This window comes from Talpa europaea (assembly GCF_964194135.1).
Source record: "Talpa europaea genome assembly, chromosome: 2".
Taxonomy (NCBI): domain Eukaryota; kingdom Metazoa; phylum Chordata; class Mammalia; order Eulipotyphla; family Talpidae; genus Talpa; species Talpa europaea.
Window position 1 is genome coordinate 134,343,208 of NC_140068.1, and position 15,394 is coordinate 134,358,601.

The following is a 15,394-nucleotide window of genomic DNA, read 5'->3' on the forward strand; positions in this document are numbered from 1 at the left end:
TCTGAATATCTCTGGTTTCTCTCCCCAGCTAAGAACCAGCCTCTCCCACACACTCTTATACCTCACTGTCCTGCACACAGCCACTGACTATTTGGTGATGACAAGGAAAATTCCGTGTATCCAACACAAAACTTCACATCCTCCTCTCAAAATGGACTATAGTTTTTTTCCTCCCATATTCTCTAAATGATGATCTGATCATTTTCCTTGACATTTAGCTTTAGAAAATTAAGTCCCCCTCAATCTGCTGCTAAGTCAGTTTTTGTCTCCTTGCTCAGTCTTTTTCTGTGGCTTCTAGTTGGTTCTTTTTTTTTTTTTTTTTTAATTTTCTAGAGGCATGTCTTATTTATTTATTTATTTATTATTTGTTTGTTTGTTTGGTTTATACATGCACTGGGTACAGTCAGAAGCGTGGGAGGGTGAGAGAATTCACCAGAGCCAGAGCGGGGAGCAGAGCAGGCAGAAGGACCGAAGTACACTGCTGAAGGGAGCAGCGGGCGGCAGGAGAGGTCTGCTCACCATGTGGGACCCTCCTCCGGTGGCCGGGGAGCAGCCGGGGATCGAACCGGCTGCAGAGGCTGCAGGCAGCTTCGCAACCCAGCGCTCAACCGCTGCGCCACCAGGGAGGCCCTTCTAGTTGGTTCTTAATCCTGTCAGGCCCAGAGTTTCCTGTTTTTAAATACTTTCCCATTCCATACAGACACCTATAGAAAGTAAACCTTGCTTATACATATTTTATAATCTGTATTATTGTCTGATATAATAGAGAAACAAAGAAGAAGTAATTTTTTTACTAAAGTAGCATGTGTTTCCAAATGAGTTTGGACACGATTACACCAGATGTGATGATAAAGTAGTGTGTACTAATACACAATCTATAAGCTTGAATTGTGGAGGAATAAGAAGACGAGAGAAGTCTGGGAAATGAAAGGGAGAGGTTTTGGTGAACATAAGGGTGAAAACTAGTGTTGCATCAAATAATAAACAACGAGACAGAAAAAGGGAAATAACCTTAATTGAAATAGGACTAAGCTGAAGATGTGGGTCGAACTCAAAAGACACATTGGACTCCTTGGCCAGGTACTTGTGAGCGTGATGTGACTTGGAAACAGACTGTGTAATCACATTAAAGTGAGGTCATGCTGCATTAGGAGGGTGGCCTTATGAGAAGGCCCCGTGAAGACAGAGTGACCCAGAGAGGTGGCTGTGTGACAATGGAGGGAGGGTAGGGTGATGCATCCATGAGCTGAGGGACATTAAGGACTGTTGACAGCCCCCAGAAGCTGGAAGAGATGCGAGAATGATCCTCCCCTAGGCCTGAGGGGTTGGTACTGCTGGTCTGCAGTGTGGTCTTCAATGCCCTTCACTGCCAGACCTCTTCTGCTGACCACAGCAAACCTGAGAGGCTGCTTTCTTCCTTTTCAGATATCAGTAAAGACTGAGGAGGAAAATGCCTTTGTCCCAGAGGAGCGGCCACACCTGAGCCTGCCTCAGAACCTCTGTGGGAGCTCAGCCTGGGAGAAGCTTGCAGAATCCAGTCTGATGTGTAAGGACAGGCCTCTCCCAGCCCCTTGCCAGCACTCGCCTTTCTTGTCAGCAGCATGACTCGGCCCTTGTGAGCTCACGTTTCCTGAGACCTTACCCTCCCATCCTTGTCCCCAGGGTCTTCAGCCCCTGCCATTTTGCGCACCTTCCAGTCACATTATCTTCCTCTGGTGCTGGTTTTACTCAGCTTATTCTTGTCTTCTGTGGTCACCTCCATACTCTCTGGGTTCCTCAACGACTTCTCCTTTGCTCCTGTTTTTCTCCCCATCAAAGGTGCCCTGTGACTTGTCACCTTCAGACATCTCCATGCCTGGAAGCCCCAAGGACTCCTCTGTCTGACTCCTTTACCTCAGAGGAACTTCTCACTCTGGGAGACACTGCTGGCCATGTGTACTTTACTGTAAATATGCTTTGTCCCATGAGGCCGTCTCCCAGCCAAGGGACTTTCCTCACTGGCTTCCCACACTGCGCATTACACAGTGGCTGAGACTCCTAGGACACCTGTCAATTATTTGTTTGTTTAAATAGGAACATCCCATTTTTTCACCCTGGAGATTGTTTTTTCTAAATTCAGGTAACATATGACATTTAAATTATTGTGTTATTTTAGCTGAAGAAGTTGTAACTAAAGGTGGATTGTTCAATGCAAAGCAAGAAACTTCTGAAGAAATGGAGCAAGGTGCTGAGGGCTCAGGAACATTCACCAGGTGAGTGTCCTTGGTGCTAAGTGGAGCAGACTCTACAAATGTAAGGAGAAAGTGAAATGGAGCCACAGGAACCTGTTGTCTGACATCTGTTTCCCTGGGCAGGATGAGAGAGAGCTGCTATGACACTGAGCAGGTCATTCATGCAGACACTGAAGGTACCTGGGGTGATAAATGCTTCAGTGAGAAGGAAAAAAACTATATACAGAAAATCACATTAAAGCAGTAAATCATATTAAAAACATTGCTTCACTGCTTTTCTTTCTCTTTCTGCTTCTGAATCTAGACCATTTATCACTAGGATGTTAGTCAGTGAAATGCCAGTTTCTAGAATTAATAGAGGATTGTGTAAAATAGCACTTTCCACCTTAGTTATTTCAGCTTGCTTCCTTGTAAACCTCATAAAAATCGGTTCAAGGGCAGCAAATCTGAATTTGTCTTTTGTTTCTCCTCAGAATAGTGTGTCCCCTAGATGAATTAAAACTAGGAGAAACTAAATCCTTCCACATTCCCCATTCTGTGGGAGGGGTGAGGGGGCCCAGTAAATAACAGCCTCCTTGTTCAAGTTCAGAACCAACTGATAGAGACACAGAAGTGAAACATGGTTCTGGGAGCCCAAGCTACACCTGGTAGAGGTGTGTGGCGCACGGTGGCAGAGGAATGAAGCCGACCTCCCTCAGCACAGGCCTGTGTGACAGGATGTGAGGCAAAGAGGAGCAGTGAATGTCAGGAACTTGCTCCTAAAAGGACAGTCGGAACTCCTGCCCTTAAGATGCTGTTCCATTTCTCAGATTCAGCACCTAGTTCAGCCACGAGGAGTGGAGGTGAGGGGCGGCCAGGGATATAAGGTCTGGCCAAAGCCCTCCCCCTGGAAACGTGACTGAAAGGTAATCCTGAGTAAACCCAAGCATCCTTCAGTGTCATGGGTTTATCATTCACTGGCAAATGAGACTGAGGAATTTTGTGCTTGTGTTCTCTCCTCCCTAGAGAATGTGTACCCCAAGTTCCTGGCAGCACTCCTGTCCCTCCAGAGAGGACACCTGCATATGTGAACACTCTGAGGGGCCGTCACCAGGGGGACTTGTGGGCCCGGATGCATGTCTCATCCTTGGAATACGCTGCAGGAGACATTACCCGAAAAGAGAGGAGGAAAGACAAAGCTCGGGTGAGCGAGCTGCTGCAAGGCCTGGCGTTTTCTGACGACTCAGAGGTGGAGGAAGAGCACTCGCCCGAGAGCCAGCCAGCTCACAAAAAGCGAAAGATGGCAGCTGCCCTGGAGCAGTGCTGGGTCAAGAGAGACATCAAGGCCACCCTCCCCGGCTGGTCAGCACTGGACACAGGGCTTTTGAATCTCAAGAGTGAAAAGCTGAGCCCAGTAGAGCTCTTTGAGTTATTTTTTGATGATGAAACATTCAACTTGATTGTCAGTGAAACCAATAATTACGCTTTTCAGAAAAATGTCAACTTGGAAGTCACAGTGCAGGAGATGAGGTGTGTGTTCGGTGTCTTGCTGTGGAGCGGAGTTGTGCGGCATCCCCGGAGGGGAATGTATTGGGAAGTGGATGACGCTGAGCAGAACCAGGTGAGAGATGCAATTAGAAGGGACAGGTTTGAATTGATTTTGTCATACCTGCATTTTGCAGATAACAGCTGCCTAGATCAAAAAGATAAGTTTACGAAATTGAGGCCCCTCATAAAGCAAATGAATAAAAACTTTCTCCTGTATGCCCCCCTAGAAGAATACTATTGTTTTGACAAGACAATGTGTGAATGCTTTGATAGTGGCCAATTCCTGAATGGGAAACCGATTCGAATTGGCTATAAAATTTGGTGTGGCACAACCACACAGGGTTATCTTGTTTGGTTTGAGCCCTACCAGGAAGAATCAGCTCTGATGGCAAACCAGGATCCTGAGATCGGTTTGGGTGGCCACCTAGTGATGAATTTCGCCGACGTTCTTTTGGAGAGAGGTCAGTATTCTTATCACCTGTGTTTTGATAGCTTCTTCACAAGTGTCAAATTGGTGTCAATCTTGAAGAAGAAAGGGGTGAAGGCAACAGGAATAATTCAAGAGAACAGGACTGAAAAGTGCTCCCTCATGGATGCAGAACAAATGAAAAACATGGAGAAGGGCTACTTTGATTTCCAAGTGGAAGAAAACAATGAGATAATCGTGTGTCGATGGCACGGCGATGGCGTTGTCAGCCTGTGCTCCAATGCTGTGGGCATAGAGCCTGTCAGTGAGGTCAGTGGCGTCACCGAGGACATAGAGGCCCCTCCGATAAGTCGGCCAGCCATAGCAACACTGTATGGCGAATGCAGGGAAGGGGTTGCTAAAATGGAGCAAACTGTCTCCAAATACAAGGTGAGAATAAGGAGCAGGAAGTGGTACTCAGTTCTGGTGAACTACATGATCGATGCCGCTGTGAGCAATGCGTGGCAGCTGCACCGAGCCTGCAGCCCGGCCACTTCTCTCGACCTCCTGGGCTTCCGGAGGTATGTGGCGCATTTCTACCTGGGGCACCAGGCCCACCTGTCCGACTAGGGCCTTAATGGACACAGCGCTGACCTCAGCAGTCACGACTTCGTGTCAGACCGTACCCTCCTCCCAAGGCAAACCTGATGGAAGTCATGAAATCAGGGAATTGAGTCACTCATTTCAAAAGTCAGATGTTTATATGAAGCTTCAAAGACAATAGTAAAAGTTATTTGTAAAAATTTTGAACTCCGGGGGACCTCTTTTAATGTCTAATTTTGGTGTCAGATGTGGGAGTTCATTTGTTGAATTGATGATACTGTATTTTTTGTAAAGATTTATTTATTTATGCATATAAGAACTGGGGTGTAGACCAGAGGTGGGGGAGGGTGAGAGGATTCTCCAGGGAGAGTGGGGGGGGGGGGTGGAACAGGCAGATCTACTGAAATACACTGCTGAGGGGAGCAGCAGAGAGACAGGAGAGGTCTGCTGAGCCATGTGGGTCAGCTCTCTGGCCAGAGATCAAACTTGTGCTGCAGTGATAGCTTGACAGCACTATCTTTAACCCTTGCACCACTAGGAAGGCCCAATACTGTGCATTTAAAGTATCATACAAACTGAAAATGTGCATTTAAAGAGTGGCATCCTGCCTCTGGGGGGTAGTTTTCTCTGGACAGTGCCATTTTTAAGATACAGGCAGTGTCATAGTGACACAGGTGGTGCTGAATCCAGTGTCAGCAGCTGCAACACAGCCCGTGAGGTGAGGGTGTCCTACGCCAAGCGAAGAGATCCCTGGTCACACCTCCAATGGCAGAGCTCCCAGAGATGGTTCTGGGTCACTCAAGCCAAAGGGGTTCCCGATAGCTGAGGCACCTGAATTGCTGTCTCTAGAGTCCCTGGTTAAAGGGTTCTTTCCTGGCAGCCTGGATTCCTGTTTCAGTGTAAAGCTGCTTTTTTCCACCTTGACTTTTGTGGTCCTTCTCTGTCCTGGAGAGGATTGGCCTGGCCACAGCAGGGTCTTTCCTTGACTCTCCATCGTCTGTGCTTCACTGATTTAGTAGGAGGTTCTTTCTGTTGGAATCTGGGGTTCAGGGAGACCCCCCATTGAGCACCTTGTCTTCAGAGGTAGCCCTAATTAAAAAAAAAAAAATACAGCAGACACATGTGTGTGAGTGCGTGCACACACACACATATGAGGAGGAATATACAGAACATAAAGAATTTTTACCCACTAATAAGGGAAAGTTAAAAAACTCAAAAGAAAACCGGACAGAGGATATGAATAAGGCATTCACACAGGACAAAACACAAATGGCCAATAATGGTATAGAAATGCATCATTTCACTAAAGGAACACGACCCCCTGATGGAGTGGTCTTTTCAAACAGGCTGAACCTGATAATATTTAAGCTTTTAGACTGAACCACAAATTCCCAGGATGTTCAGAGAGAAAGATGCTATACGATGTGCAGGGACTGCACCCGGGCACCCATCAAGATGGAGACTGCAGACAACTACAGGATAAACAGTCTCTTCCACCTCCCCACCCCCCACGCTCCCCCACCCGGCTAACGCAATGGAGGAACAAAGAAAGTCAGGGTGAATCTAATGAAAAGAAACAAACCGATCAGCCATTGTTAGGCACGGGGATCCTAATTCAAGCAAACATTTTTAAAAATTGTGACATTGATAAAAACTGGAAATGTGAAGTCTTTGTTGGATGTGAAATGATAAAAGGAGTAACTTGTTTTTAGGTAATAAGGTGTCAAAGCTATATTTTTACATGTCTGTTAGAGAAACCTACGGGAATAATGACCGGTAACATGCGCTGTCTGAGATTTGCTTCAAAATAGCCAGGGAGGGCAGAGTGGGTATGGATCTGAAACCAGGCTGGTCCTGAGCTGCTCACTGTTAGAGGTGGGTGGTCTGTAAGGTTCCTTAACACTAGTCTTTCAACTTTTGTCAGTGCTTTATATTCTCTGTAATAGGAAACTTTAAAAAACGTAAACCTGCTGTGTTCTGCGCTTGTGCTCGGGCGGCCGCACCGGCACCGCAGCCTGGGTCCTAACCAGGCAAACGGCGCGAGTCCCCGCCGACGTCTCCCGTCGGGCAAGCCCCGCCCCGCCAAGCACTGAGCGTCGCGGCTCGCGCGGTCAGCGCTACCAGCGTAGGTGGCGTCGTGGTTACCCCGAAACGGCCGCTATACCCCGCCTCGCCCGCCGCGCACTCGTGGGACTTTAGCCTGAAGCCCAGCGCGCGCCCCCTCCCGCTCCAGCCCCCCCGCCCCTCGGGGACCCCCGCCCCGGGCGGCACCGAGCGCCCTCCCAGGCTTTCACCGCGTGTGGAACCTGGGATCTGGGTGCCCTTGACCCCGCGGCCCCGCCCCGCGGTCACTTCCGCCGCGTCTCTAGGCAACCGGGACGCTGGCATCTCGGCGGCTTCCCGCTCTGGGTCCATCGGGACAAACAGGCAAGTAGGACTCGCCTCCTCAGCCTCCAGAAAGAAGCCCGAAGCCTGGGACCGCCCCCCCCCCCACTTGGTGACCTGGGAGGCAGGAAGAGGCCTGGGAAGGGCTGCCTGTGTTGCCTGATCTCCTGAGATGGCGGCCCCTGACCGGCTGGTCTTCCCCAGGGCACAGAGAGGGGAAGTAACTCGTCCACAGTCACCCAGCCAGTTAGGAACAGCCACACGGTGCTACCAAGGAACCTGGCCCTGTCTCCCCTTCTCCAGCTCCCCCACTTTCCCAGCCCTTCTGTCTAGCAGGCTGGCTGCCCCCCCAAGTGCCCTCCCTCTCCAGCTCTCACACCCAATCATCACCTCACCTCAAAGAGCCCAGCCCAGCTTGGAGGACACACCCCATCACTCAAAATAATTACCCAACACCTAGGTAAGTGGCATCACTGTGCCTTCTCCATTAAGGGAGAATATCAGTTTTCCAGGTGGGAAAACAAAGTTTCCAGGCACTTAGCAGGCAAGAGCACTGGATGGAGAGTCCACCTGGTACACAGGCTCTGCCGCCTCACCTGCCCGCGACATGAGCACACTGTTCATGCTGCTGATTCAGTGAGAGTCGGCGACAGGTACCTACTCAGGCTTCCTCTTCTAGGGTGACTGTGAGGGCAAGCCTAGCAGGGAGGCTGTCTTGATTCCATACCTTGGGCCAAATCCATCTTCCTGGAACACCCTCCTCCCAGATAGCACTGAGTGGACCCCTTCACCTCCTCCAAATCGCCACCCAAATGCTTCCAGAGTGACACTTCCCCTGGCCTGCTTTCTGTTCCCAAAGCACTTTGTCCTCTTCCAACACTCTTACCATTTGCTTATGGTGCCTGTTCTTCTCTCCCGCTGGGCTGCTCACTCCTGGGCACCCTGCCTCTCCACAGGGCCTGCCGGCCGAAGCTGACAGGGTACTCCCTCCCCACCCAAGCAGCCCCTACATCTCGTGGTGCGCCTCTGACCTGGGCTCTGCAAATCCCTCTGTCACGGTCATGAGGCTGAATGCAGGGAAGGGGTGGCAGCAGCTACCAGAATGCTGTGGACCAGATCAGTGAAACAGAATCTAAAAAAAAAAAAATGAACCTTGCCAGATTCTCCCTTCAGTGTGTCTTCACTGCAGGCTCCCCGTCACACATCGGGAGCCCCCCCCCCCATTTTCTCCTGTTGGCCTCTGTTTCGTAACTGGCTTCTCTTCTGTACTTGGCCTATTGAGGAGGTGAGAGAGGAGCGGCCTGACATGGGTTGGAGTCCACAGGGACTGCGCGGACGTTCGCGTGGAAGCCAAGTGTGCAGCCCACATGAGGACATCACGGGGAGAGGTGCTCAGAGTGCCCAGTGCTCACAACTACGAGCAGCGTCCTGGGAGCACGTGTATGGAGGCGCAGGAACAGCCGCTCAGGCATAGTGGCTGTTCCCCAACATTTCGAAGCACTGCTTAGGCTCCCCAGGTAAAAATGCGGCTGAATCTGCCTGTGTCAGAGGAGAGGGCACTGCCCTGCTCCCCAAACCTACCTGCCCACTGTACCTTAAGGCACCTCACTCTCCTCAGGTGAGGCAGGTGGAGATCCATGCAGGGAGGGCAGGCTTCAGGTGCATCCCATGAGCCAGCAGGGCACCTTATTCAAAGGCAGATTCCAGGACTCCATTCTGACCCTTTACATTAGATTCTGTATTTTAACAAGATGCCAAGTGACGTGTAGTTACTCTAAAACTCAGTATGACCCTAGATAATCTGAAAATCTAATCATTCTAGTCACAAATAAAATAACCAAGGAATTTTTTTCAGTTGTGATTCCTAAGCAAAGTCACATGGACAAATGCATATGGACACACATACATATGCAGACCCACACACCCACACATATGCACCTTTATTTTTAAATAAACTTTGAAGACAAAGTTCTAGCATAGTATACTTTTAAGCTGAACTTTTATTTCCTGTCTTTTGAACTTTTGATTCAGCTTTTGACTGTAGAGAGAAGTATAATGAGACCGTGAGCAGAGGCATTTAATGTCCCACTCAGTGCAAACACAACACAGCTCCACCTAGTCTTCAGAGAGTATTGCCTTCATCTGTAAAGTGTACTGCACACTTACTGAGAGCTAAATGTTCAGTGCTTTACAAGTCTGAATTAGTTTAATCTTAGGTACCCTATGACAAAGGTATTGTTACCCCCTATTTTATTGATAGGGCGACTATATCATGGGGAATTTAAATAAGTTGCCCAAAGTCACACGGCTCACAAAGAGGCGGGTTTGAATACTAGGTGGTTTGGTGCCGGAGCTTGTGTGCTTAAGCCAGTGGCCTCAGCCTGCTGGTCTCCCCAAACCAGCGACAGTCAAGGTTGGAGGCACCTTTTTTTTTACAGAGGCTGCTTGCAGTAGCATGGAAGACTGCTAGCTCTCCTCCAGAAGGCAGTGGCAGATAATGACAGAAAAGGCTCAGAATAAAACAGGTTTTAAAGCATCGTCTTCATTATTTATCACAAAGCTGGAAATCTTAAATATGGTAATGACCTGCACTGAGAACCTGGAGTTTGATATCAAAGAGGACATAGATTTCTAAAGCATTGGGGACTACAGGTTTCACGCCATTGATAATGCTGCTTGGTTACTAAGTATGCCACCACTTCCAGTGACAGCACCAAAGAGATCACCCATCCCATTCTTAGGAGGACCAAGATGATGACCTCCTATGGGAATGGGAATGATTCTTATTCCCAAAACTCTTAAGTATGTTTAGACTATAACTTCTACAGAAAGCAAAAAAATGAAAAGCAAAAAGAACACCCCAACCTCACCTCTGAGTAACCTTTGCACTTGCCCAATCTGAAACTATGCTGTCTTTTGAAATTCTGATTCAGAGTTTGACTGTAGCCTTTGAGAGTTGTTCAATATTCAGTATTAAACTCAACAACAGCCCCTGCATTCCAGTTTACTTTCGGATAAGACTTGGCCCCTATAAGGGAAATGATTAGAAATAAATCAAGGGGTAGGGAAGATGGAGGCAGCCTGACACAGGCCACATCAGTCACCCATCCCAGGATTCCTGCACCTGCTATGAAGACAACCTCCTCATTCCCAAACAAAATAAATTTGACAGGAACAAAATAAGCTCTTGAAAATCTTACTTTCCAAGAGGCCCCCACTAAAGGGTCTGGAGGATCCATGGACTCAGTCTAGTTTGGACACAGCATGGATTCTAAAATGCCTAATGAGGTTGCAGTGATGGCTGAAGGCTTTTCCACACTCATCACATTCGTAAGGTCTCTCTCCAGTGTGGCTTCTCTGATGCTTGATAAGGAGCGTTCGCCGACTGAAGCTTTTACTGCACTGACCACAATGGTAGGGCTTCTCACCTGTGTGGATTCGAAGGTGCTGGAAAAGCCCCGCATTCTGACTGAAGGCTTTGCCACACTCCTTGCAGTGATAGCGCTTCTCTCCAGTGTGAATCCTCTGATGCTGAACAAGGTATGAGCTGAGGCGGAAGGCTTTCCCACACTCTTCACATTCATATGGTTTCTCCCCTGTGTGGATTCTTCTGTGTCTAATGAGGCCATTGCTGGCACTGAAGGCTTTCCCACACTCCTTACACTGATAGGGCTTCTCTCCAGTGTGGCTCCGCTGATGTTCAATCAGGCCTGACCTCTGGCTGAAGGTCTTCCCACATTCTTCACATTCGTATGGCTTCTCCCCAGTGTGGGTTCTCTGGTGCTGAACAAGAACTGAACTTTGAGTAAAGCTTTTCCCACATTTACCACACCTATGGCGTCTCTCTCCAGGATGGTGTCCTCTCGGCTTTTCAACCCTGCTCTCAGGTTTACAAGTTTCTCTGCACTTCGAATCCAAAGGAACATCTCTTTGGAGTCTGCTATTCCCAAAATATTCCATTTCTTTTAATACTTCTTGTTTTGATGCCAACTCCCGATTTTCAGACACAGTTTTACCATCTGCAATAATAAATGGATCAAACAAGGTTATCTCTTTCCTTTATGAAGGAGCATAACTCACAGAGTGGGAAATAGAAGGATGCACATCAAACACATACGTTGTAGGAATCACAGCCAATAGTGTAATATAAAGAAAGGCTGAATGTGGCTATTAAGACCAGCAGAGTAAGAGGTCACTGGCACTGCTGGAATGTGGTGGGGGTCACCCAGGGAAGGCGAGGCTCCCAGAAAGGATGTGTGGAAGGTGGCACTACAGAGTGCTTTCTACAAAGCAGGCACTGTTCTACGTGTTCCACATATAACAACTCTTTATTTTTTTTATTTTTATTTATTTTTTAAAGATTTATTTATTTATGCATACAAGAGCTGGGGTACAGGCCAGAGGTGTGAGGGGGTGAGAGGATTCACCAGAGACAGAGAAGGGAGCAGAACAGGCAGATTGACTGAAATACACTGCTGAGGGGAGCAGCAGGCAAGTCAGGAGAGGTCTGTGGGTTGCTCCCTGGATGGCTGGGGAATCGAACTCATGCTGCAGAGGCTGCGGGCAGCTTCATAGGTTGCGTCTTAACCCCTGCGCCACCAGGGAGGCCCTATAACAACTTTTTAAATCTTCAAAAAACTCTATGACCGGAACACTATGGTTATCCCATTTTATAGATGCATAAACTGAGAGCACAGGCAGGTTATCTGACCAGCCCAATGTCATAAGAAGCATTAAATGGCTACACTTAAATTCCAACCTAGGGAATCTGGCCCCAGAGTTCGAAGTCTTAAGATAACCCAATAGAGCCACCAGAGGTCTCCTACATGGGCCATCAACATCCTTACCTTGTTCTCCAAATTTGTGGGGATCGAAGGATTCACATTTGAGCTGTGTCACCATGGCCTGAAGCTGGATGGCTGTTGAGTCCTGCTTGGCCTTCGGGTGAACCACATCTTCGGAGTGCACTTCTGAATGCCTCTGTTTATGGTCTGGGGCCTGCAGGCAGAAAGGTATGCTTGGGTTCATAAGAAAGGCCTAAAAGAGCACAAGCTAATACCAATGAGAGAGACGACAGGGAGCCAGATGAAACATTCTGTAGAGAAACTGCACAGTGGAAGGCCTGGAGTTTAACTACACATGAGCAGACGGTGAGAAAAAGAGTTGCCCACGGTCAAGTGGTGGTTTAAAATACATTGACGAGTTTTTTGATACTCCTTCCTTTAACACCTGACCTAAGTCTCCCTCCCCTGGAGTGTGAACTGTACTTAACAGCTCATTGCTATGGGATAGACTGTGTGGTAGGTGTGATGGTAAATGATCCTGACACAGATATAAGAAGCACGTGGCTTCACCCTCATCTCTCCCTTGTCTCTCTTGGGGAAGGCAGCTGACATGTTGTGAGGACCCTCATTGAGCCTGAGGCAGAAACCCATGTGGCAAAGAACTGAGACCTCCTGCAAGATGGTCAGCGAGAAGCCGAGGCCTCCAGTCAGTCACCATGCTTGAAGGCCATCCTGGAAGCAGCCCAACTGGCCCCAGTCAGGTCTGGAGATAAGCAACAGAAACTGCCTGATACCTTCACTGCAAACTCATGAGAGTGCTTCATAAGTAGTTCCCCAAGTTCTGACTCACAGAAACTGTGAGATAATATTTATTTTCTTAAGCCATTAAGGCTTGGGAGTGATCTGTTACACAGTGACACAGACTAGCACTTGGCCACAGCCAACCAAGCCGGGTCACCAAATGTCACCCTGCCCTCAGTGTTCATTGCCCAGGAGCCGCCATCCTCTCCTCACCTGGTTCTCTGGCTCACAGAGCTCTCGCTCCAGATCTTCAACCACAGCCACGGCCTCCTCCCCACTCTCTGGATGCTGCTCCCGCACCCAGGCCTGCAGCTCCTCGGGCAGGATGGTCAGGAACTGCTCCAGCACCAGCAGTTCCAGGATCTGCTCCTTGGTGTGGGTCTCGGGCCTCAGCCACTGGTGGCATAGCTCCCGGAGCCGGCTCAGGGCTTCTCGGGGACCAGGAGTCTCTTGGTAACAAAAGTGCCTAAAAAGTTGGCGGGAGGTCTCCTGGCCAGAAAAGCTGTCCTCTCCAAGGTAGGGGTCTTGGTCCCAGACTGTGTCATCCTCCACCTTCACAATCTTAAGGCTATCTGGTTCTTCTGTTGAAGCCATTCTGGGATGAATTTAAAAGGCTCACTCCAGCTTGGGATGAAAGGGTAACTGAGTTAAGATTCCCTGACTTAGTTTCCTTTAGGAAGATACAACTGATGGCAAACATTATGTATTAATGTACAAAATGATGTTCTGGAGGGAAAAAAGCAGAGTATAGAACAACAAATATCACACTATCATTTATGATAATAAAAGTAGGTGGAAGATTTCATGTATATATTTACAAACTGGAGAAAGGGTAAGGCAGGATATACTCATGGCCCCAATTCTTCCCTGTTCTGTGCAGCCATGTACTTGGCAGTGCCGTTCCTCTGAGATCAGATCTGGTCAGTGTGACACTAGAGTGTGACACAGAGGGTAAAAAAGTGCTTGCAAGATGGAGCCCGCTCGCCCTTGCCCCTATGGTTGCCAGGAGGAGGCCTGTCGGCTTTCAGATGGTAAGACACAAGACAGAACCACATCATCCCACTGAGTAGATGAGATCATCCTCAGCCAACTACCCCTTGAAACATGCAGAGCTGCTGGGCAGCCCCGCTTGGTCAGCTAAACCCCACAGATCCAAGTGCGGGGTAGATGTTTACCACTCCACGCTGCCACCAAGTCCTGCGTTTGTTACAGCACAGTCTACGGCAAGAGAAGGGTGGCCACTGAGGAGGGACCAGGTAAAACTACAGGACAAGAAAGGAAACTTTTCACAGACTACCCTCAGTACTTTTCCTGACTGTTGTACCTTTTGAAATAAAGTATTGATTCCAAGAAAAAAAATAAAAAAACGAAGTGATTTCACAGGTGGGTAGTCAATATATAGTAACTTTAGGTGAAGAACAGGACATGCAAAACCAGTTAAAATATCAAATGATGAGTGCTATAATAGAGGCTTCAACTGCATATCCAGGGAGCAAAGAGTAGGAAAAAATCAGTCCTAGGTATGGGGCAAAAAAGAATGACTTAGGATCAGGGACATTGAGTTGGACCACGTTAGTGAACATTATCTGCTATATGCTGTGGTGTTTCCCAAAGGTGACGTTAAAGAACTCACTCCATTCACACATGAGATGTAGATACAGTACTTGCCTGTTCCCTTTTAGGAAATCAGCTATCACCAAATTGCACAACATTGAAAAAAAAAAAAAATCAGGGAATGTAACTGAATTAACCGGGTCAATACAATATTGAAGAAAGGTACATCCATAAATCTGTGGCAAGTCCCAATGTTGAGTCTTCCAGGCCTTTTGTTATAAGGTGTCTAGAGCTAGAGATGCTCATACAGAACTATTTAGGGCTTAGGGGTGACAAGTCATGATGCTGCGATTCTGAAATATTAAGAAAATAAATGGATGCGACAAATACTGCGTACTTTGAACACTAGTTAAATTAAAGTGATAGGCTTATAGGCAAAACGCCAGACCCGCAGCAGGACGCCCTCTGGTACCGCCTCACCTCCAGCTCCTTATAAAGGTCCGCCCCCTCCAGGGGTCTCCCCAAGACCCCAACAGGGGCAGGGGCGGTACCTCCCACTCCCTCGCCCGTGTCCGGGCGCCATGAATGCGCAGAAGACCCCGCCACGCCAACCCCACGGCGTGGCGGGTCGGGACCATGGTCTGACACTCACCTCGAGGGTTCAGGCCGCTCGAGACCCGTAGCGGCATCCAATCACCCCGACAACCGACACACCACAAAGGCCGGAAGTGCGTCACCGTCCTGAGCCCAGTGGCCCAGCAAGCCCTGCCCCTCTAGGCGCCCTCTGGTCCTCTCTAGGAGCTCCGGAGGCCGCTGCGTCTTGGTGTCCACCTCGTTCCCAAGCTCGGAGCCCGATGTCGGCCAGAATGGGCGCGCGGGCAGAGGATTTGTGGCCTCGGGAGACTGGTGGTCACAGAAACGCTGAACGTCAGGGCCGGAAGGGACGTCCCGGCCTCCGGGTCTAATATCCTCACCCATTCCTTCCCGCATCCGTCCTCTTGCCCTGGCGTCTCCTTCCACAAAGGGGAGGTGGTGGGGGGAGGCGGTGAGAGCGCGAAGGTCTGCGGCTGCTGCTCGCTTTTTACTCTCCAAGTTTTGTTTTC

General features: G+C 48.8%; 2 protein-coding genes across 2 annotated transcripts; one reads left to right on the forward strand and one right to left on the reverse strand.

Moving 5' to 3' along the window:
- Positions 1-3,342: 3,342 nt before the first annotated feature.
- On the forward strand, positions 3,343-4,794 carry PGBD1 (piggyBac transposable element derived 1; the record flags this gene model as incomplete). The annotated part of the gene is made up of 1 exon (XM_084228743.1): positions 3,343-4,794. The coding sequence occupies one exon, from the start codon at positions 3,343-3,345 to the stop codon at positions 4,792-4,794; it is 1,452 nt and encodes a 483-aa protein (XP_084084869.1).
- A 5,601-nt stretch (positions 4,795-10,395) lies between these two features.
- ZSCAN31 (zinc finger and SCAN domain containing 31) lies at positions 10,396-13,331 on the reverse strand (the record flags this gene model as incomplete). Its single annotated transcript, XM_084228744.1, has 4 exons — positions 10,396-10,699; positions 10,868-10,997; positions 12,000-12,150; positions 12,951-13,331. The coding sequence occupies 4 exons, from the start codon at positions 13,329-13,331 to the stop codon at positions 10,396-10,398; spliced, it is 966 nt and encodes a 321-aa protein (XP_084084870.1).
- Between the last annotated feature and the right edge of the window lie 2,063 nt (positions 13,332-15,394).